General features: G+C 27.1%; 1 protein-coding gene across 2 annotated transcripts in view; it reads right to left on the bottom strand.

The window, feature by feature from the left end:
• Window positions 1-25,535, bottom strand: part of LOC107167911 (uncharacterized) — a 133,620-nt gene that overhangs the window by 48,794 nt on the left and 59,291 nt on the right. The window contains exons 2-10 of one of the 2 annotated variants that reach the window (XM_089215137.1): window positions 24,928-25,023; window positions 17,497-17,676; window positions 14,929-15,138; window positions 11,347-11,440; window positions 11,143-11,251; window positions 10,450-10,642; window positions 2,067-2,166; window positions 1,594-1,703; window positions 1,322-1,475 (exon numbers count right to left, since the gene is read on the bottom strand). In XM_089215137.1, the coding sequence (XP_089071263.1) occupies window positions 1,322-1,475; window positions 1,594-1,703; window positions 2,067-2,166; window positions 10,450-10,642; window positions 11,143-11,251; window positions 11,347-11,440; window positions 14,929-15,138; window positions 17,497-17,676; window positions 24,928-25,023 (1,246 nt within the window). Of the gene's footprint in view, window positions 1-1,273; window positions 1,476-1,593; window positions 1,704-2,066; window positions 2,167-10,449; window positions 10,643-11,142; window positions 11,252-11,346; window positions 11,441-14,928; window positions 15,139-17,496; window positions 17,677-24,927; window positions 25,024-25,535 lie in introns of both variants that reach the window. The other variant, XM_089215135.1, reaches the window with a different exon arrangement.

Here is a 25,535-nt window from a genome sequence, read left to right as displayed (position 1 = left end):
ATATAAATTTATAATATACGAAAAACGATTCAGAACGAAAACGGTCTGTCTTTATAATTTAGATGAACGTTTTGCCAACAAAAAAAAAAATATATCACGAATAAAAAACCTAAGTTGATGTAAAAAATTTAATTTAACTAAAAAACCTAAAATTTAATTTATTCATACTACAATTTTCATTCTTCTTTGTTATTCAAAATATATTTTTATTCAATTCATATTTTTTTAATAAAATCATACTTTTTTTTTATCCAGTTAAGATTTTTTTATCCGTTGTTAAATTTGCTTAAAAAATATGTTTATTGAGATTATGAAGAGTTAAAACTAATTAGGATTTTTTGGAATGGTAAAATGTTGAGTTGGGTTAAAGTCAGATGATTTTGGGGAGGGAGGCTGGCCAAATGTTCGTATATTTAGCCTATTTTGTAATATTGTTACTAATAAATTGATTTATTTTACTTTTAATAATGTTAGTCTGGATTAATTCTTTTTTTAAACATTGTGTTTGAAAATTATTAGAGTTGAGCAAAATTTATAATATGATCTCAATCCGAACTTTTTTTGGTATCTCAAACTTAATAATCCAGTTTGATTCAGTTCTAAAGTTAGGTTCGATTTTTCATACTTCAAACAGTTCGACCCAACTTTAAAAATTATATTGTGTGAATAAAACGTAATAATATACTATAAAAGTTTCATGTAAGTACCCACGAATAATATAATATATTTAAATTACAACACAATAACTGGAAACCTTATTCTTCGTTAAAATGTCTCTCAATTCGTTTCGAATTTGAAATCAAAATGTCTATAAAATAAAATCTATATATATATATATATTTCAAAATGCTTTGGTTACGAGTGTACCATTTACTTAAGAGGTTCCTAGTTTTAGATTTCAATCATTTGTTATAAAAATTGAATATTCAATACATTTTTAGTTACAAAATACATTTTTGTGAATTGTTGTTTTGTCCCTGCAACACCTACCGATAACAGTGTAATATTTTATATTCGTAATGGTACTCTAAACTTTTCGTCATAAATCTGCTTAAAATCTGGTTTTCATCGTTCATGCAATAATGTGACAAAAAAAATTATGGTGGATTGCAAAATTATTACATTAAAATGTTTGAAAACGAAGCAATTAGATAGGTGAACTATCGTACGCGATCACTTAGCCTCGATCGCGGCTTCTAATAAACTGTGACAATAAACGTGAGCGTGCAAGTAAGTACATGGATTTATTTTTTTTATCAATTTCTCAACGTACTTAATAATTGCTGTCCGTTCGGTGGGAATCCACCAGCTGGCCTCTCACCTTCGTGCATTCCATTGTAACCGGCGTCGTATTGTCTGTCGACGCTTATTCCCGTTTCGGATTCGCGCTGCAACTGTGGACTGCCGTTATTGTAGAAACTCGTTCTACTCGCCACACCGTCTCGTGTCATGTTTCTGTTGTCCGACGGCATTTGCTGTTGGAAAACGAAAATTTATTTAAAAAATAAAACCTACGGCCAGTGAGCTGAAAATGTTAGGGTAACAGTTTCTTTTTCCGTTCACGTCGCTTATGATTGGCAACCAAAGCCGTACCAAATAATCTTTGCTGTTGAACACAGTATTGACGTTGTACGATATGTGTTTGTTCTTGTTTTCGTCCTGTGCATTCTTGTGCGTTTGATTCATACTGCCACCGAATGATTCTGTTTCAACGTGGTACATAATACAAATCAAATAAATCAAACAAAATAATATAAACTATAAAGTGATTGTTTTAAAAATTAACGTTCATTTTCTCAAAAAGTATTTTTTTAATTTAAGTCATTTAATATTTCTTTTTTTCTACATTTATTCTAGACACAATATCTCTATTTTTTTTTTATCGTCAATATTAAAATGCCCCTAAACATTTATTTCATCATAAAAAAATATAAAAATTCCATTTTTTTGAAGTTACCCAATTATTTAAGATAATATTACAATATTAAAATATTATATTCTCAAACGTGAGTATACTTTTCCATGTGTTTCTTTTAAAATTCTCAACTTCTTTAAAAATGTTTTACCTTGCAAATAATGATCGTTGTACATGGATAGCCTGTCGTTTGTAAGATCTGACGTTCCCTTTGAGACGGCGTTCTGTTCTTCGTTCTCGATAAAAATGAACTGAAACAGCAGACAAAATATATCAATTTATTGTACAAATCATTCTTGGTGAACGATAGGAACGGACACAGTATGATTAATATTATTATTATTAATAATCATATATGTAGAGTGAATTTCATTCAGCCATACAAGATTTTTTAATAATCTTATATCATTCACAGACTTGATTGTATTTCAGATAATTTTATTCAAAAGCTTTCCTTGTTGTACCTATAAAAGTAAATATAGGTTTGTTGTTTTTTTAATTAGATTATTTTTTATTGCTTTATGATTTTTTTTTAAATTCGTTTCATGTATTATTAAGTTATTATATTAAATTGAGTCATTCATAATTCAGTTATTTTTAATTAGTTTTTATTTTGATATGCCGTGATGTTTAAAATTTTTTGCTATTATGACGCACAATAATTATAACTAATTGATATATTTTACTATATTTTGATTTTATTTGATTCATAAAATACTCTGAATTACTAAAGAGCATAAATATTGTTATTAATTGTTTACTAATAAAATATAATGCTAGAGCTAGGGTGGTAAAATGGCATTACATTTATTTTCATGAAATATTTAATTTATGTGAATGAAAAATAAATTACCGATGACATATAACATCACACTATTAATACCTAATTTATTAATAATCTGATATAATAATACTTTGGTAAACATTCGTTTATAAGTCATTCGCAATTAATCAATAATTTATGTAATAAAATAATAAATTCTAATCATATACCAAATACTTTTTTTTTCTTTAAAGTATTTTCAATAATTTCGTTCAAAGATTTTAATTTTCTGCTTATAAATATTTAAATTGTGAAAGTCCAGGTGAAAAATTTCGATTGAACATTTTCTAGTGAAATATTTTGAATACACAATTTAAACAACCATAGTTGCAAAAGTACCATATGGCTATTATACTTATAATACACGAGCCGCAAATATAACACTTAGAGAAACAAATCACGTTTATTTGATTTAGACTTAATTATTAATAATTAATAATAAGTATATGGAGATAATTCATTTTTTTTTCAAGAGATTTTAGTTCTTTATAGAGTATAGAAAATCATAATTTATATTTCACCAACGTATAATTTTAATAAATTAAAAGTCAATAATGTAGAAAAATGTATTGTTTATTCTTTTTTTCTAACTCATTACATATATGTATATAAGTACATAATATAATATCTAATATCTGTAATACAATATTTGCCCATATTCTTTACGTTCATCTATGTTTTGATTATTAAAACCATTTTTATTTTATTTGGTTTATACGTAAAATAATCTGTATTAATGAAAAAATCCATCGTTTAGACTTAACAATGACAAGACATATTTTATGAAATTGTTGTGTTTGGTTTTTAAATTATTTCTTATTTCAGTTTATCGATACTAGAAAAAAAAAGTAATTGCAAATAATATTATTTAGTCGATCAAGATAATTTTTGAATAATTTAAAAAGAATATCAAGTCTATTGATTGCAACTACGTGTCATAAGTTTTATACTTACATTTTAAGAACATAATATTATTTAAAAAAATATTTATAGTATATTATAAAATATTCAGTTATTACGCAAAGCCAAAAGTTGTTTAAAATGATATTGTTCTATGTGATAAAATCCATTGCAGTATGGGCAGTTTTAATACTGACAAAAACACAAAAAACTTATATTTTTTGTAGGACCTATTATTATTCAGCTGTCCAGTATCGAGTTATATTTTAAAGTGTAATGGACCTGGCGTCCACCGTTCAAAAGAAAAAAAACGAAACATTGTGACATAATAAATTATGACGTATAGGTACTTATTACACGCATAATCCTTGGCAAAAATGAGTGTACATTATATAATACTAATATATGGAATCAGACGACTGCAGCGTTAAGAAAAATACAAAAAATAAAAGAATAGTACAATTAATTTTGGTTTAAGAGCAGAAAGGATTGAATTTTGAATTTTGAAGTGTACATTTAAAAAAAGTGGGTAAAACAATAAAATTCATTAATGTCATAACTTTCTTCAAATCTATATGAATTATAAAATATACCTCCCACCCCTCCCCCCATAAAATACATGGAATTTTGTTAGGTATTTATACTTGATTTTTATTTGATAGGTCAATGATTATGTATATTATAATATTAAAACTACCCAAACTAAAGGTGACATGAACAAAGGTGAGAACATAATATTTTTTATTTCGATACATCATTTTTTAAAATTAAAACATAATTTCGAAGACGGTCAACTTAACAAAAATCTCATTTAGGGTATAGATATTTAATTCTGCATACTGTTTTTAAACAATATTCCCAAATTTTTTTTTCTAATGTTTGATTTAATTTAGTTTAAATCAGTAGTTTAAATTAATAATATTATATACCACTATAGTGATCTCGTCGTATACAGGTGTCGTAGATTAGGAACAGGATGAGGTATCTGTTTGATGAACACTCAGAGGTTGTGCTTAGTATAGAATTTTTTTTTTTTTTTGAATACTTTAATTTTGAGCATATTGATTTTAACTGATAAATCACAATAAAGAACTCGACTAATAGGTTCAGTAAAATATTCTAATTGTTTGGAAAATAAAAAATTTAATTGCTTATTTTTTAAATCCAAATATTATTACTGCTCGAATTATCCTAAGTCCAAATAATTAGATTATAAAACAGACTAGCGTGAACGTGGCTCTGTTTTACTGTATCGAATCACGCCTGAATATATTTTAAAATGTTAGTGCTCTCCTATATCTTCTTACCCTATACTCCCCTTAGAATACTCTATATGGGCTCTTCTCCTACGGATGTTGTGTATGTATGTAATCTTATCGGAAATGTTAATTGATCACGCTTGTAAGTGTGTGTCCTAAATGACACCAAAATATTCATTATTTTGAATATTATTTTATTGAACTCCTTTTCGTAGTAGTGTTTAAAGATACTTTTGACTTACATGTTCAGAGAAAGCAATGTGCGACCAATAATTTTCGTTTAGTTGTGCATTTTTTATAATAAATATATCGTATTTTAATGCACAATTTAATTTCAATGTTATATTCATAGAATTATGATCATTACTTATTCCGTATTATGGCGGGTTCCTGAGGTAATAAGTGTATACTGATTCAAATGATTATTTATTATCTAGCAAGTCACCAGTCCACAGAAATATACACATACTGATATCCTTAAAAAAATTGTAAAATTCGTGTATTAGATTTCTCTTTGCTTCTTGTATAACTCCTAGTCAGTGACCCTTCTGATTTACTTATTCTGTACGCCCATGAAATTCAATAGACTTTAAACACAGGAAATAAAGGTGTAGGATGGAAACAGTGTGGCAAATAATGTTTCGAGCCAATACGCAAAGTATTCCACACTGTATACACTATACAGTGTATGCTAGAGGTAATTTATAACCAATAGAGGCATATCCGTGGTGCTGAAAAGTCCGCCGTCATTATATCCTCGTGGTTGACTGATAAAATCACCAAAAAATAAAAAATAAAAATTTTGATAAAGCGTTGGACAGCACCTAGCGCGAAGTACATTTGACAAGAATAAATCGAGTAATATCCGAAAATAAATTGATCTCATAAATTCATTTTTCACCCGTCTTCGTTGTACTATTATTACATTATCCATTTACCTATACACTACATTCACCCACCCATATTATATTATTATAATGTTATCTACTGAATGCGAATTCCCATTCACAAGACTCAAAACGGAGGTTTTTCTTAGATCAAATGAAACGCGCATGAGATGAAGTTCGTCAGATTTTACCACCATCTAATAATATACATTTTATAATGCTCCTCGTGTTATACCGTGAATATATTTTGATTTATCGGAGAGTGCAGACAGCACTAAGAGAAGTGCCGACTAAAAACCAATCGATTTAATACTTATTGATTGGGTAACTATAATATGAATTATCCTACACATAGAAATTTTGTCTGAATTTTCGTAAATTTTCGATGTAATTTAAGTACAGTAACAGATTTTTGAAACTCTGTGTAACTCAAACCTCGATAATTCGAAAATCTTGATAGCTCAAATTGTTTTCTCGCTTCTTGGAGTGTTTTTGAGTTGCATTTGAGACATGCAAATTTCTCAAAAAATATGTAAACCCAACTAGTTTTTAATGTATAACAATGCTGTGAAATAATTGATGATATGCTACAGATGAATATTAATATTTTGTCTAAAATAAATATTTTCGACTTTTTACTCACACTGACTTTTAAAGTTTGGTGTGAAATATATTATTCTTCAAGTTAACTTAACATTGTTTAATCGAGTAAATTATTTTCATGGACTTACGATACGATAAGATTAATTAAATCCAATTAATTTGAGAAATTGATACATGTTGCTCTATTTTTAAATAAAACAAACAATTTAATATGATAAAGGCTAAGTCTTGGCGTAATTTGAAAACAATTACCTTTGTCTTTAAAAATTGTGTGTTTGACGTCATTCCTGAATTTTGAATTTATTTTATTAAAAAAATATAGTAGAGCTAACAATGTATGGTGTTAACATTTAGTAACTAATTGAGTATAGTATTCTTGCATTTTTCTCTGCCGGTTTCAATTTATAACTATATATTGGAAATTTTAGAAATAATATTTTTCTAATTTTTGCTTCCTCTTCTCAGCCAATTACTGCTGTATTATCGTTATTATTATTTAAATTTATATTTCCATCATCATTTATTATTATAGTCAATCCACGTAGGTGGTCAGAAAATTTTAAAAATTAAATTTTTTAAAAACATTAAATCTATTGTTTTTATATTAAAAATATTAGTCGACGAAGAGACCCTAAACCACTTAGGTCCATCTACATTAATGGTATATCTGGCCAACGTTTGTGCAATGCATCTGTTTCCAATGGTATAAATGTTTAGCCACGACGTGTTAATACATGTCTATCATGCGGACATGTTTATTTATTAACGTGTATATTTTTAATAAGACATTTGAGAATCTTACGTTTAATTTAAAGTAAAAGTTAAACGTAACAATTACAATATACCAGAGTACAAATTGGACAATAACAAATATTAAAGCCTGAATAAAGATGGTGCCATTAAACGCTCTGTTACATAAAAGCTCTATTGTTTTAGATTCCCAAAGGATTGATGTCACAGTGACCAATTTCACCGTGCGCATTTTTATTTTCCCGAATCCCTGCAGCTGCAGTCGACGAGTTATAATCTCAGTCCAGACTAATAGGCATATTTATAAAAACGAACCTTGGGAAACCGTGTGAATATATATACAGGGTGATTCTCAGATCACGATTACCTCCTTTTTCCTCTTCAATTATGTTGAATTTGGAAATCTGTTTTTTCAGTTGATTTTAAACTAATTATAAGGTTTATGAATGCTCGACCTCATTTGAAATACCGGAAATGGAATTGATTCCAGATTATAAAAATACATTTAATTTGGTAAGTGCAAAAAAAAACAACCCTATAACCATCCTATAACTATATATGGTGATTCATCATGTTTTTTCGTCTACATTTTTCTTCATGTAATTGTTCAAATTCAGATTTTTGATGATACAAGACCATATTTTAAAATTCTTGAATATTGCTTTGTAACTAGAACTCAATGAGTTTTCGTGGAGATACTAACTTTAGACTTTCAAATAAGAACCTCTACAACAATTTAAAATTATTTGACAAATATTTTTTTTTCAAAATGTAACTAATTCAAAATTTATCGGTTACTGAAATATTTATGCTATGGATAATAATCATTAAAAAAATTTCACGAAAATATAAAATAAGTGTGATATTGGATCTAGTATTTATTATACTTGGATCTTGAACCAACTTTAAAAATTATTATAGTTGATAAATTTATATATTTATTAACTAACATTATCTACTCAAAAACTACTCTTTTAAGTTTTTATTCTGGTCTCTCAAATGTTTAGAAAAATAATTTCAAAAAAATGTACATTGGAAATGTGAGAGATCTCATTTTAAAAACAAAAGTTTTCATTTCCTTGAGTATTACAATGCATCTCAATAATCTATAAAATTATATTTAAGTATAATCACATATTCCAAAAATAAAATTTAAAAAACTGTATTCTTGAAGAAAAAAAGGGTGTGTGCACTGTGCATTCTTGGAAAATCACCCTGTATAAATTACTCTGTATTATTACGTATCATATACGCTTACGTTTAATTTAAAATCAAATTATAAGTGATATGTATAAAAGAACAAATTTAGTGAGAACGAAAAATATCTCCACTGTGGTTTTAATATAATAAAACATGTATGTACTTTTTGTAGGTATTATGGTTGGTAGGTACGTTATTTCACGTTAACAGTAATATCTGTTTGTTATGACTTTACTGCAGTATTCATTACCCGGGTAATAAGCAAACTAAATAAAAATCGATTAACCTACTCGTAGTTGATACAGTCGGTCGTTTCGGCGTTAAAAATTATAAATATTCCACAGCGTTTTATCGTTTTTGATTTTTTCCTTAATCCAAAGTAGAATGTTGTTTTTAAGGACTTTCATTTCCATGTATAACTATTGCATTTTGAACCAGTTGTTTAAAGTTTAGAGATGGATAGTGATACCCAAAATAATGTTTTTCCAATACTCTACTTATGTACAATTTTAATACTTATAAAATTAAATTAAAAATGTATGCTATAATTTTAAAGTATTAACAATGAAAAAAAAATATTGTTTTTTAACGTCTTAAAATAATCTATTAAAAAATAGTAAAATATTTATGGTTAAAAAAATAAATATCACACGGTAAAATATGGATAAATCCCTATCACCAAAATATTTATAATATTTATATAATAAAATTGTTGGTACCTAAGTAGTTGTTTTTCTATAGTATTTTTATATTATAGGTAATAAATATTCGAAAATATTATAGAACCTCATAAAGGTAACCAAGTAATTGACGTTACGGGATTGAGTTTTCAATTTGAATATTTTGTAACAATCAGAAACAATCAGATACGGCTACAATAACGCGGAATCTTTAAAAGAAAAATACAAAATAAAACATTAAAAATTATTTTTTTTAAAGGACCCACTGTACCGCAAAGAATGGCAGTATACAATGGATTTAATTCATAGCCATTTGTAAGTAAAATAAAAATGGTTTTATATTAAAACTTCTGCACTTTAAATCATCAACAATAATAAAACATAGAAAAACGCAGATAGAGAACACAAATAACAATATTACTAGATGGTCATTATATTATCAATAATATTTAAGTACCATTCATGTACAAACAATTATTATGATTATGACCTTTGTTATAACAATGTATAGCTTAAAAATATCAAATATGTTACCACGGTAATTATTATGAAAATTTTAAAAAAGTAATCATCTGAATATTTGTAAAAAATCTTGAACTTTTAGACATTATATAACTTAAAACGATAAGTAAAATTTTTTAGGGATCAAAATGAGTTGTTGTATTTGGTGTATAAAATGATTAATCCAAATCTCATATGTGATTTTTATGATTTCAGCTTAAAATTGTGTCTTACAGAAAATAAAAACACTAAAAAATAAATTAAAAATATGTGTAATTATTATTAATTATGATCAACTTGTCAGTAGCTATTAGTGCAGGGATTTGCATCACAACTGAAAAGAATAAGTTCTTGAATCTAATCATAGCAAAATTTAATATTTTCCGATAGCTGGAATCGAAACTCATGTTTATAAAAGAAAACAATTAGGTTTTACAACGATTATATCTATACATTGTGTTTTACCTTCGTAAATATTATTTGTTTTTTAGCACAATTAGTGGTTAAATAAAATTATATCATTGTTGTTTAAAGCCAATTATTTCTCGAAAAATCATTAAATTTAAATAAAAAGTTGATTTAAGTAAATATATACTTATATTTTTATAATAACTGTACATTATTAGTTTAAGTATGTTTAAAGAATAAATAGAGAAATACTAAACAATAAAAAAAAAAATGGTCGTGTTCGTTGGAAATGTTGGAATATTAGCTTAACCTGATCCCTAATTTACATTTTAAAAATATTGGAACCGGGTCCAGGTTATAAAAATAAAATAATCTAGTACAAAGGTCAGAACTAATTCCAAAAATAAGTGGTAGTAACCCTTTACCAATACCAGTCGATTACTGAATCAATGTTTTGATGTTGCGATTTATGTATGAATTATCTGTTCTACAGATGACGGGAAAAAAATACAGTTGCACTTACTTCTAACGTAAGAGTACCGGACACAGAATCGTCTTGATATGGTCGCGACTGGAGTGACAGCACTTGCCTCTGGTAAGGGTTAACGAGCAGTTCTTCGACGCTGACAATAGCCAAGCCCATAAACTGATTTCCACCGTTCGGGTTGCAGTCGTATACTTCGAACAATATCTCCTCGGTTGTCCGATTCAACGTGCTTGAAAAAACCAAATTCAATAGTTAAGTATTACGAACTGTCGGAGTTAATGATGTGCCACTAAAAAATGTCCACCGAGGAATATTACCGAAATATTTTTTTTTTACCTCTAAGGACATTTTTTTAAAAATAAATAAATTATACAAGTACAAGTAGAACTTGCGAATATTTAAAAGTGTATAACATAAATTAGAATTATAAATTATATAAATTGAATATTTTTTTGAAATTATTCAAAAGTCTTGCTATATATTTAAAGGTATACAATAATCAACATTTGGATTAATTGTACCTAACTAATGATCAATATATAAAAAATATATATAACACTTTGATAAATTTCTAGCATTGAGAATATTTCTGGAATTTTCCTTGGACATTCCACAATTATGTTCCATCACATCAATTGCCGATGTGAACCACTGCACTACTGATGCACCAAGTTAAAAACAATATTTTATAGTATACCAATAAGAAAATAAGAAAATAATTGTATTTACAACATAAAGTTCTCGTTCCATTGTGGTGATGAAGTGTTCTTCTTTGTCGAAGTCTGCTTCTTCTGGAAAGGGTCATCGACTTCGATAACACAGTACGGTTCGTAGCACCCTACGCCGAACAAATACAAAACGCGTTCGATCAAAATATTCATTTAGATACACGTTAGTAATGGACTAGAAAAAAATTTAACGACTTAGCTTAACCTTGTTTGAGACCGAGTCCAATGGCTTTTATGACTTTAACCATCAACCTTTTCTCTCCTTGCTTCATGACCGTTGATTCTATTTTCGGACTTATCTATGTAATGGATATGACAATTTTATTAGTATATATTAATATGTATTCATAATAATTCAATTTTTATTTTAATCATTCAATTTATGTTAATTCTTTATAGGCGTTTGTGTCATCTTTTTCCATAATAATACCTCAACGTTATCAAAAGTTATGGTGGACGTCACTCATTATCGAACAAGGTTTATAGACACATGGTACAAAGCCTCAAGTTTGTATCATCGATAACCATATAATTGATAGGTACACGATGATTAACTAAGCCAGGGGTCTCCAACCTACGGCCCGCCAAGCTTTTTGCACCAGCCCGCCAAGCTAATTAATGTTTTGAAAATAATATATTATTTTTTATTTATTTTTTATTGAATTGATTAATAAAATAAAATGAATTTATAATATTTTCTTTTGGTAGGTATTATTCATAACAACTTATAAAAAACAAGCAGTTCCAAACGTCTCACTAAGTAACTTACTCGTATCATAATAAAACAAATTTTGAATTATAAAATAAAAAGATTATATAAATAAACATACATCTTTTTTAAATAAATCTCATCTATTTTTATTCATTTCTCAATTTCATAACCTATCCTAGATTCCTAGATAGACAACAATTTTTTTTTTTTTTTTTAGACAACACATTTCTAAAAACGTTGGCCCGCGATGCCAAAGCGTATATACAATTTGGCCCACCGTAAAAAAAAGTTTGGAGACCCCTGAACTAAGCATTCATACGCACATTTTTTTCTTTAAGAATAAATTATTCAAATTGTGATTTTGAAATTTTGAAATACACACAAAGCCCATTTCTTACATTTTTCAACTTTTTTTGTGTTACTTAAGGAATATCATTACAAATATGTTTTAAAATGAAAACTTACATTTTTGCTTAAAATTATTTATTGGTTCATTTTTAAAAAATGTTAATATAACTAATTGAAAATTTTTACGAGTAGTATATTATTAGTTAGTAAAATGTTTATAATTAGGATAATAGTCCTTAAAAATGTTGTATAAAAAATGAACAAGATGATATATCGAATCTAGTATTTTTTTTTAATTTGACCATTTTTACAAAATATTTATGTTGACGGATTAATATTAATCCTGAACTATTTTAAATCACTATAACTCTAAAACTATGTACGAGAGACCACGGATGATGGCGTGATATCGTCTAAGTACACAAAGTTAAATAATTCAAAAACTACAGCTCAAACTTTGAATTAGCTAATACGAAAAGTTAAGAAAAATTATCCACTGAATAATTAACAATAGATAATGAAGGTTCTTATTTGAAAAATAATAGCTTTTATCTTCACAGAATTCAACAATTTGAAAATATGAGCGTTAAGTTTGAACACTCTATTATACATATACTTATCCAAAATTAAATGTATTTATCGTAATAACTTTTTGACTATTTATGAGATGTTATTTAACATATAGAAATGTTTAATAAATATAAATTATAATAATAATAAATATTTGATGAAATTACTACGAAATTATCACTACTTGATGGTTATAAATTCATAATTTCTGATTCTTTAAAATTAAAAAAAAATTGAGATAACATATTTTGGCAGTAAGAAAAAAAAAAAATTGATGAATAATTATGACAAGCAGAGATAGAACATAAGGTTTTTCTTGCTAATATTAATGAACATAAACACTAAAAGTACAACGATAAACTCAAACTCAAACAAACCAGTAGAGCAATACAACAGAAAGCAACCAAAAATGTGTATGAAAATTGACTGAAAATATTCCTAATAGCAAACTTATAGTTTTTTCAAAAAATATAATTGCTCTTCGGAAATCAATGTACAACAAAAAAAGACCAGAGAAAAAATCAACCAACTTCTTAAACTGATGAATACAAAAAGTCAATGATTTTAATATTTACAATTAATCAAAAGAAAAATTTTAGATTCTGAGTGGAATTTTCAGGGTCTTGATATTATTAGAAAAAAAAAGTAAAATTTATTTGTATATTTTTCTTTTATTAATTGTAAATATTAAAATCATTGACTTTTTTGTAATTACAAATATACAAACAAATTTTACTTTTTTTTCCAATAATATCAAGACCCTGAACATCACTCAGAATCTAAAATAATAAACACAATAATCTGTAACTTTCTTAAAAAATATATATATATATCAGAAACAACAAACAAAACATTTATTTTGCATTAGGTTAAAATCAGTTTTTGAAAGGACACATATTGAAAATCAAAAAATTTAAAATCGTATAATTTAATTGAAACACATAATTCCAATTTATTATATTTTATAAGCTGCAACCTAATTATTTTTCTTAACTATATTTACGTTCTCGGAATAATATTATAATAAATTAATATAAATTTCAATATTTTAATTGGACGTGCCCATAATTTTCAATACTAAATACGACATGTAACATTGTATATATAATTTTTCTAATTTAGTAGAGTAGTAATATATGCTGATGATATTGAATATTGCCAAAATGTAGGTTTAATTATAGACATGTGTTTGTAGCAGTCACTTTTAAACGCACACATCAGTATCACAGAAAAGTTGTTTCGTGATTCAAATGACATCCTTATACATGTCCTGCGTTCTAAAGTTCATAATTATTATCGTATACAGTGAGAAATATATTTCAAAAACGTTCGGTCTAATTGCACGTGAATCATAGTTATGTACCTAGGAATAATATATAATATTGTATCCTCGGAAGTCGGAATAACGTAATCGCGTATACTAGAGTGAGAGTGGTGTTTAATCACTACCACGTTCCTCTCTAATAGCTGTTGGTGATTTAATTAACTATTTTTCTCATCGAAATTTTAAATATGTATCAAATATTAAAAAAATTTAAAAAAAAATATTCTGCTGTAAAATATGAAATTCAAAAACATATAGTAGGTAATGTTTCATTCAAAAACGTAAGATAACATAAGTATAAAATTAGCTATATTTTTTTTTTTTATTAAGAAGAGTTGTTTTTATCAACTTAAAACTATTTAAGAAAAAACAAGTAAAGGATCATTTGGTACAGTATAAGTTAAAATAAATCCACTCTTACGCTTTTTGGAGAAAAACTTGTACTTGATCTAACGTGTACTAACTTGAGTTTTACACCAATATCAATTTTGAAAACAAATTTTTTTTTGTGATGTGAACTTTGGGCCCTTTGAGTAATATCTTTAATTTATTGTTCTTAAAAATATAAATTCCACCAAAAATATTTATAACAAACATTTATAATTTTTAGAAATGCCTACGGGAAAATAATATCGCATGGTTTTAAATTTTGTTTATAAATCTAACTTGAAGGATTCAAAATAAACTTCATAATAAATTTAAATATACTTTCAAAATTAATATCGGGGGAAGACGCAAGTCAGTACGTCGGAACACATATATCTACTATCTATTTTGTCTCCATACTATGGTAGTGTTAAATCCTTTGTAAACGGATCCTAGTGAGTACCAACCATTCGATCGGTGTATGAATCCAAAGGCGAAGTTATTGTCTGTCGTTGGCTTTTTATGAAATTTGGAAAATCAGACCACCTGTACAGATCGACTGAAAGGTCTGTCGATCTTATGGCACCGGTCACAATGTCCAAGATGACGTCTTGCAGCTGCACTTCATCCATAGTTTTGCTTTTAATGTATCCAACTTGAGCCAGCGCCACTTTTATCTAAAATTTACGTTATAGTCGGCAATGAAGAAAATATATTAATTTAAGTGGGCACTGAACAATATTATCAGGTAGTATAATTAATAAATAACAATAGAATATGTGACCTATTACCAGACCACATGTGATCTACTCGTATTCGTAATGGAGACCTATTATACATCAAGAGGTTTCGAGTGTTTCGACCCATGCCATGGGTGATCATTTTTTTTGTATTCTGAATTTCATTTTTATCATTATGATAATGCTTGAATTAATTAATTTCATTATTTTGTTGTTGACATTTTTATTTTTGTAAAATCTATAAAAGGATTAAGAAGATTAGAATAATCGCCTACTAGGCATATTCAACTACCGATAAATCGTTTATTTTCTTTCACTTCATGACTAACCAATTATTGATGATAACGAGCATAATATTATTATCACAGACTGATATAAACCACGGATGTAATGCATATTAGGATTCTATTACGCAAATTTCACCATCCATCTTCGAGTTGAAAAGTCGTTGTATTTTTCGCAATTAATATTAATGTTGGATATTTTTTTTAAACATTTTAGGTATCCCCCCTCTAAGTATAAAAAAGATATTTCAGCATTTTCCTTTTGCCAAAAATTAGTGCGTTAATCACGCATAAATGAATCAAATGGAATTTTTTCCTAGTTATATTGCACTGAATCGTTTAAATTCTAATATTTGTATAGGCATTTGATTATATTGTGATTAAAATATGTATATTATACGTTAATTTTACTTTCTTAAAATATTATTTTATTTATGTGGAAAATTAAAATTGTATAAAGTTATGTAGTGCATCTTAAAGCCTTTATTTATGATCACTTATGACAAGAGAACGTTTTAAAAGTAGATATATTTTATCAATTGCTAATAAATAATTAAAATAATATTAACTAAAATATACGGACTCTATTGAAGTGATATATTAATCAATCGTAATATAATGCCTTTATGGCTAATTTATCACCATCAACAATGAAATTAGCAAACTTTCATTAATAATAGCCATTCATGGTCAATGTGTTATTTTGTTTAATCATTAATCTATGATCATATCATGTAATAATCAATAGGTAACTAAATATTTTTGGATGAAAATTGATAATTTAATTGAAATATTTCAACTAAAAATTGCTTAATAAATATTTCAAATCCAGAATACCTTTTATATTATACTATAAAATATTTTCATGTTTTTCTTTGATATAATTTTCAAACAGTCCGTCACAAAATGTCAGTGTGATAAACATGCCATTAAACCAGATAATTTAAGTCATCACATACTAAACTCGATTTTCTCTTGGTAAGTCACTTATTACCGAATACATATGAGAAATTCAGCTTCAAATAATTATTAAAAATTAAATTTAAATAAAAATCTATTTGAAATAAATTACGAGAAAGTAAAACCAATAACAGAACCTCAGTTTCAATAATATTGAAATTATTTTTTTATCCTTATTGATGTAATTAATCGTAAAAAATCGTAAAAAATATTTAATAATTTAAAAATTTAACACAACAGTCTATAGACTGTAATAGGTACCTACTATGTTGGAAATGTATGTCAAGTTTGATTCATTAGTAAATTAAATAGGTACCTATTATTGTTAGGTTTAATAGAAATATGTGCTTTAATGATACGTATTTTAATCCAGAAATTCACTGAAGTAAGTACTCGAACTAAGTAAACACAAATAATTAACAAGAACCATAAACTAGCGTTGATTCATTTAAATGTTGAGTAAATTAAAAATAATGTAGTAAATTATATTATTAACGGTGCTCAAAATTGTTGGAGTATAATTAAATTACAGTATATTATAATTCATCCAACGTAAAACACTCGTTTTTTTAAAAAGTATTAACATTTTGTATCATTTAAATTTTACGTAGTTTTTACTAATTTAATGGCAAGACATTTTTAATTGATGTTATTCATTTTCCAAAGTAAAATATTTTACCAAATATTTCAATACACGCAGATATCGTATGTTAACACGAACAAGTAGTTTATGAGTTCTAAGTATTTTAAGTTTAGATGAGTTGAATATAGTGGAGTATTATGCATTAAAAATGTTGCACTTAACGCTAAACAATATTATAACTACAGGATCTTAACTTTGGTTATTTGGAAGGGGGAGGTTTAAGTTCAAGCCACATTATAATAATATATAAGATGCATATGGTAAACTTTCAAAACACGCAAGATGTAGTCAATCCCCTAGATGTCTGCAATGTTTATCGTCTGCAGGAACGCCCCTACGGAAAACATAACGACGGCGTGTATGCATACACTTAAATGTCTAATTTAAGGACGAAGACCGTTAAAATACTTTTGGCCATCCATCGAATTTGATCTGTCCCCTTTTCTTGGCAGTGTCACATGACATGTTCAACCGGGCCTGCAACTTGTTCACGTTCACTCGGTAATGAGAAACGTCCACTTTGTCGCCCTTTTGTCGCATCGCCTTCAACTGCATCGCCGGCGTTGCGTCGCAGTCACAGGTAATTGTCTGCACGACAAAATCATAATTATAAAATGTAATTATATAGCAGGTACCATGTTGGAATTTTTAATAGAGTTATATTAGTTTTAAATCAGTTACTGGTTTTCATTAGAGAATGCACTGTTTTTTTTACGTGCGGGCAACATTGAAAAACAATTTTGCAATATAAAAATATACATTGTCTACGATAAGTTGAATTAATAAAACAGTAGCTAATAAGTTAATTTATCATTAAATTTAATTAATAATTAGTAAATCAAAAGTTCATACTATTAATATCATTAAACCAGTATTTTGTATTGGTTTATTATGTTCAAAGTTAAAAATTAATTCTATAGTTGCATTATTGTTAGTTTTAATTGTAATATTACAAACATTTGATTAATATTGCCTGGACAGCGATTATTATTTTTGGTTTTGAATTTTTTATTTAACATAATATTTATAAAGTTTAGAACAGTTTTGTCTCGAAATACGATTGAAAAATTTGGTTTTAGACCATATTTTTGTATTCTACCTATTTATAGTAAATGTGAAAATTAACATAGCACAATGATTATTAGTGTGTTTTTTTGCTATTTATACATATTATTATACAATATTATAGCTGATCCCGTGCACTTTGTTTCCCTTAAAAAATAGCAATATGTAACGATCAGATTTGACGCAAGCTTAGAAAATAGTTGTATTAATAATATTAATAATAATAATTTCAAATAAAAACAAATAAATGACATTACTACATCGTTTATTATAGTAAATATACATAAGTTTACGACAATATAGCCATATATTTTATAATTTGTATGAGTATAACATTTTTTTCATAAACATTTATTATAGTTCTGCTTGTTGCCCCGCTGGGCATTGCCAAATGCCCATGCTGTAGGTAAATACTTATTAAGTAACAGTTATGTGATATATATGTTCAACACTTCAAAAATTTAATCAACTTTCTTTGTATTATATTTATTTCAATTGTTCAAAACTTCTTTATTTACTATATAGCTGACCTGGCTAACTTTGTTTTGCCATATTAATTATAGCATCCATCCGTAACTTCGTTTGCGTAGAATTTGAATCATATATAATATATATCATTAAATCATATTGAAAATAAGTAAACATTAATGCCGGGTTGCATAAACGATCGATAAGTAGTTATTGGTTCGATAATACAGAAATCGGATCGATAAGAATATTGTCTGTTACATAAACGATTTTTATCTTTTATCGATGCAATAAACATGTTGCTATCGGTTCGATAACTTGAAGGCCCGATTTTAGTTCGATAAATATTAAAAATAACTCTATAACTTAATTTAAATAATAACAGTGTGTTTTTAATGATAATATTGATTGACTTATCACTTTTGTAAGTGATTTTGTAATCAATAACCACATAACCACGGTTAACGAACGAACCATTGAACTTAATGGAATTATTTGTGCAACCGAACACTACTTTGTGGATTCAATAAAGATGTTTATCAGCTTGTTTATCAAACCAATATCACATCTTCACATCTTATTTAACTGTTTTTATCAACCGTTTATGCAACCCGGCATAAATTTATTGAGTTAGATCTTCTCTGTAAACGATTTTTAAAGTTGTTTTATTTTATGGCAGCAAAATAAATTACTTAACATCAGATTAAACTCGTGATAGACCCACATACAGTTGGCCATGAGTAAAATATTCCTTTCGTAGGTCGAGCCCTACTAATTCTAAGGTTTAACCTTGAGACTTGTTAATAGTCAACGCGAAAGATATTTTCACCCGAAATTTAAGCCGTTTAAACGTGGTTGGCTGATCATTTGGAATCATCGGTATCCTCGGAATATGAGCTAGCTGTTGGGCTGGTAATAATGGTGAGAGACTCATACAATTTTGTACGCAACACAATAAGCTTGTGTTGACAAACATCCTGTTCAAGAATAAACTAATAAGGTATATGGGAAAAGCTCTTGGAGATATAGCGAGGTTTCAAATTGATTACATTATGACAAAACAAAGTTTAGAAACCAAATTAAGCAATATAAAGCATATTCCAGAGCAGATATAAAAAATCACAATAATCTCTTAATCATGGAATCATAATTAAAATACAAAAATATTAAAGAGAAAAATTATACTAAGAATAGGAACCTACAGAAATTTGAAAATCGAAGAAACTAAAATGGAATATACTAACGACAGTAACACCAGGTAATAACATAGTAGAAGAAAAATGGAAAAATATTCAGCAAATATTGAAAAATAAGGCTGAAGAAGTCTTGGGAACATGGGAGAAAGAAGCCTTGGATTACAGAACAAATTATAGAACTATTAAACAAAAAAGAAAGTACAAAAATCAAAACAACATAGAAAATCGACAGAACTAAAAAAGCATCAGAAATTTCATACAAAGAAAAGCAAAGGAAGCCAAAGAACAATGGTTAGATAAACAATATACCATAGTGGATGAGTGCTTAACAAGGGGTAGAAGGGGAAATATATGTAACGAAATTTACCTAACGGAAAAATTCCCAAGAAAAAGGGAACAATGAGTTGTGAGGAATATTATAAAACTTTAGACCTCAACACACATGCTTTAATAATAATAACAAGCGTAATAAAGAATAAAATAGAAAAGTAAATAGATACAAACCTAGCTGAAGATCAATTTGGTTTCAGGCGAAATATAGGAACTAGAGATGTGACTTTGGCACTTAGGATAATGGTAGAAAAATAAATTAGACGGAACAAAGAAACCTTCATCGCTTTTATAGATCTAGAGAAGGCTTTTGACAATGTACAATGGAATGAATTATTTAAAATCCTAAAATGAATAGGAATTAAATATAACGATAGAAGATTTATCCACAATATATATCAAAACCAAACAGTCTTAATACAGATATAAGGCAAAAAACAAGAAGCAAAAAAAAAAAAATGAGAAAGACAGGGGTGTGTCTTGTTGCCAACGCTATTCAACCTGTGAATTGAAGAGGCAATGAAATAATTGAGAACAGAAATAAAGAAAGTAGTGTGAATAGGAAGACCAATGATTACTGCATTAAGATTTACGGACGACATAGTTTTCTGCGTGGAAAATGAAGATTACCTACAAAATACCTTAGTATCGATAGATAGAATACTAAAAACTAAGTATGGAATGCAACTGAACAAAAAGAAAACGAAAGTTATGGTATATGGTAAAGCTAATATGCTTCGACTTAATATAAATATCGACAATGAACAAATAAAGCAAGTACAGCAATTCACATACCTAGGAAGCAATAAAACAGAGGATGGCTACATCAAAACAAACATAATTTTCAGGATAGCGCAGGTTAAAAGAGCCTTTCAAGACAAAAGGCACATATACTACCAATAGTATCAGCCTGAAGATAAGGAAAAATTTTTAAAAAGTTATATATGGAATGTAGCGCTCTTGGCCTGGACAATAAAATTAATGGAAAAAAAATAGGCTGGAAGTCTTTGAAATGTGGTGCTTTAGGAAAATGCTTAAAATACCATTGACCGAGAGGATAACGAATAAGGAAGTACTAGACAAAATAAAGAAACAACGACAAATATGGAAAAGTACCTATTCAATCGAGAAGATGCAAGATGATAGAACACTTATTAAGGCATGATAGTTAATTAAAGAAAATAATTGTACAAGATGTAAAAGATGCAAGACGAAAACCAAGGGCAGAATACATGACATAGATAATACAAGATACTAATAAGAAAAATTACAAAGACCTAAAAAAATTGTACTACAACATAGAAGTATGGAGACAAACAAATCTACGGATTTATAAAAAAAAACCTAATTATATTAGGTAGTTGGAAAATTAAATAGTTCATTGTGTCAACCGCATTCTCATAGTTAGTAATGTTTCTTGGAATTATTTACCACTAAATAATTTTAAAATAAAAAATAAAAACAAATTCAACCCTTAATTTGCTGATTACTAAAACAATTATTAATTAGTGGTTTATGGACAATTGGCATTGCATTAAATCTCTAGAGCAGCGTTTCTTAAACTTTTTAATTCTTGGAACCCTTTTTGATGTCCACTTTTATCGTGGAATCCCTACTTTTTTTTTAGCTTTTTAGCTTTTTTAGGATTATTTGCAAATAAATGATTTATTAAGTAGAAGTATAGATTATTGAATATAGAGTTAGCTGATAGATTATTCTAAATGGCTTATACATTATTATTTAATATATAAGTATTTTTTTCCATAATGGATATTTTAAAGTAATTTTCTTGAACATTTAAAACAAATTACTTACGCTTCGCGAAACCTTGAAGTGATCTACGCGGAACTCTGGAGTTCTGCGGAACACAGTTTAAGAAACACTGCTCTAGAGAAATGCTTCTCAATATTTTTTTACGATGGTTATCTAGTTTAAATGTAAAAAAAAATGGTGATTCATTTAAAACAATTAATTAGTTTTAATGAAGTACCCAATAACTATAAATATATATATAAGTTTAAAATGAGGCTATTGTTGCAATGTTCTTCATATCTTGTGTTCCTCCGTACAATAACGTAATTAAATTATTTATACTCTGCGCATCACAAATAAATAATTCTGTGAATGGCAAATATTTTAGTAACACATGACACGCCGTTAGAAAACAATTCTTGTCTTAGATATTATCACATTGTTAGATGGATTATAACGAGAAGTGTATATATATATAAAAAAATATCTGAAAATATGTAGCTTAGTATTCAATTAAGTTAAACTGAATTTTCGCTTTTAAAGTTAAGCACATTTCCTCATTGAGTCTCGAGAAGTAATAACATTTTTGAAAATATATTTTTTTATAAATTTAATTTACCATAAAATTAAATTGTTCATTTTTATTTTGACAGATAACATTTTTGTTCGATGCAAATCATTTTTTTGAAATTTTTAATACACAAATGAATTTCAAACGACCAGTTAACTTGAGTTACAATTATTTAAAGTTTAGAAGATTAGGTGGTGTGTAGAAATCCCTCAAAAAAGTTAAAAGTTGGTAAATTATAACGAAAAAAAATATATAAATTTTTCAAAAACGTTGTTATGTAGCTAAATTAAATTTTAGATTACCAAGAATAAAAATAAAAATATTTATGAATTTTTTTGACGTTTTCGAAACCTCACGTACGCATGGATATTATCGGAGCAAACCCAAGTGTAATGGCAACTCGAACCTTTGACCATAACGACTATAATAAGACAGTTGTTGTTATTTCTTGAACTTATTTTATTTTTATTACTATATTTAATATTATGACATTGTATAGTACTTATTTTTTATAACATAAAAACAACTGCATTGAATATATCTAATCGATATTTATACGTTGTCGGATGACACCACAACGTATAAATTCGTTTAGTCGGTGTCGATATTTTAGGATAAGTATTTGTTATGAAAGTGTCGTGGAGATGGTTTTTATAATTTTCAAAAAAATCTATACAAATTGAAAATAATATTTAATTTTTTTATTGCTACTTTAACTATAATAATTTTTTTCAAATTTATTTTCCAACACCTATTTAAGGAGTAGGAGTGAATTAATTCACAGAAATAACTCTCAAGCCTCATTGATACGTCAAATTTCGATAAATTTTTCATTTGTAAGATGATGAATTTTCAGGTCAGATCAAAACCAAAATTATCAATTTGTTTTGAAATGTGATACAAAGGAAATAAATTAAATTAAAAAGTGGGTTAGTGGATGCCACCCTGCTGCACAATAGGTTAAAATTAGATTCACTTTCCCACCGAAAAAGCCACGTAAGTTGAAATCAAAGAATTATTTCGAAAATTGATAGCGTGCATAGACACAAAAATAAAAAATAAAAAAATAAACACACCCATTGTAAAATCAATACATTCATCGCTCCGCTCATAATCGAAAGTTTGAGAATCGGACTGCCATATTCTCTTCTTAAAATTAACGAAACACGATTTCTATAAAATGTGATAGTTTTCACCGTGAGACATGTTTTTATGCTATAAACATACATTTCCAACACACAACATACTTAAAAGCAGCTGGATATTAATCACACCCAATTCATTTAAGCTTCATTCGATGTAGCAGCTGAGAATTGATTTAGTGTCATTTGACACATTCCAACTAAAGTCCGATTCATTAGGTAAAGAAAATTTAAAGGCCTGATAGTTATTTTATGAATTATATCAAGACCTTTGAATTTAGTTCAATATTTCAATAGAATTTTTAAATCCTAACAACTCACAAGTCACAACCAAGCGATAAATTATTTACAGAATAAACACTAAACAACTTGTTTTACCTGCATGGTGTGTTCATTACTTAAAAGCTCAAAATATATATTTATGTATTTATAACGTAGCGTTATACAACTGCAATAAAGCGCCGTATAAACACAATTATGAATTAAAAAACTACCAATTAACGTGTGATAAATAAATGTATACTGAATTAAATTAATGAGATTTTAGATTCTAGGTGAAGCAATTAATGTATTGTATTGATCATTATATTATGTGTGTATATTTTTTGTCATTCATCAACATAATTTAGGGCACTAAAAATCTCCAATTTTCAACATTTACATCTTCTCCGATACAAAAGTTAATCTTTTTGGTACTTTTGAGTGGTAAAAGTTGATAATTGAAAAAAAGCGGGAATCTTATTTGATAAAAACATAAGTTTTTATCGCTACAGAATACACTTAAAGTAGCATAAAAAATTTAAGAATATTTAAATGGTCTTTGAATATATTTTTAAAAATTACAAAAATTATAATTCGAGAAAATGTGTTATCAAAAAAAATAATGGAGGTTAGCAGCTGAATCAATCTGTATATATCATACATGAAAGACTATACAATTTTGATAAAATATTGGAATTTAATTTTTTGAATTACTTACATTTTTATGAACAATGTTTTTGTGTAATAGATAATGGTAAACTCTAAATAGCTATAAAATGCTCAAACATATTTTCAAACAGGAAAAACACAAACATAATATATGAAATACAGCACTGGATCTATATAAATTCTTTAAATCACGAATGCCAAGCTATTAATAGAATTATTAAAAAAAAAAAACATGCTACCGCAAAGAAGATGTTTTTAACGTGCTTGTAATTGTAAATAATATTATGTTATAATATACGCCGTGGCCAAAACACCAAACGACGTGCCATAAAGTGTACAATATTTTTCACTCTTAACACAATTAAATAATTAAGACAATACTTACAATGTTTTCGTAGACTCCTAGTTCACAAAAAATGTTGCTGAGAACAGGTGGATGAGTTTCTGGTAGAAACCGTACGAATTCGACACCGACGCCGTGCTAAAACATAACCGATAATAATTGCGTTATTTAAAAAAAGATTGACATATTTTGTGCAAAATAATACTAGAAATATTTTTTTTCTATATATAAATTAAGGTACTGTATTTAAATTTCTTTAAAATAATTTAATAATTTTCTAAAAAAAATACTCAAATACTCCCATAAAAATGTTTTTCAATCTTTATCACAAATAAAAATTCCACCGGAAATTCAAATTAAATTTTCATGAGCATTTGAAATTTAAATTTTTACAACAAAGATTTCCTTATTTTGGTGTAACTCTAAAAGTCTAAAACAAATGACCACAGATACTTGAAATTTTCACTGAATGCTTATATAGGCGTTTTATATATTTGATAAAATTTTCAAAATATTTAGATTTGTTTTGAGCTGTTTACTGACATTTTAATTTTTCAACTTTTTTAGTTTTTTTTTCTATAAATATGGATAAAAATTTATTTGTTCGGTAGAAAAGCTTGAAAATTTAATACAAGGCTTCTAACAAATTG

This window comes from Diuraphis noxia, unplaced genomic scaffold (assembly GCF_037042655.1).
Source record: "Diuraphis noxia isolate RWA-SAM2 unplaced genomic scaffold, SU_Dnox_SAM2 contig0001, whole genome shotgun sequence".
Lineage (NCBI taxonomy): Eukaryota > Metazoa > Arthropoda > Insecta > Hemiptera > Aphididae > Diuraphis > Diuraphis noxia.
The sequence above is the reverse complement of the archived record's forward strand: the minus strand, read 5'-3'. Positions and strand labels throughout refer to the sequence as shown.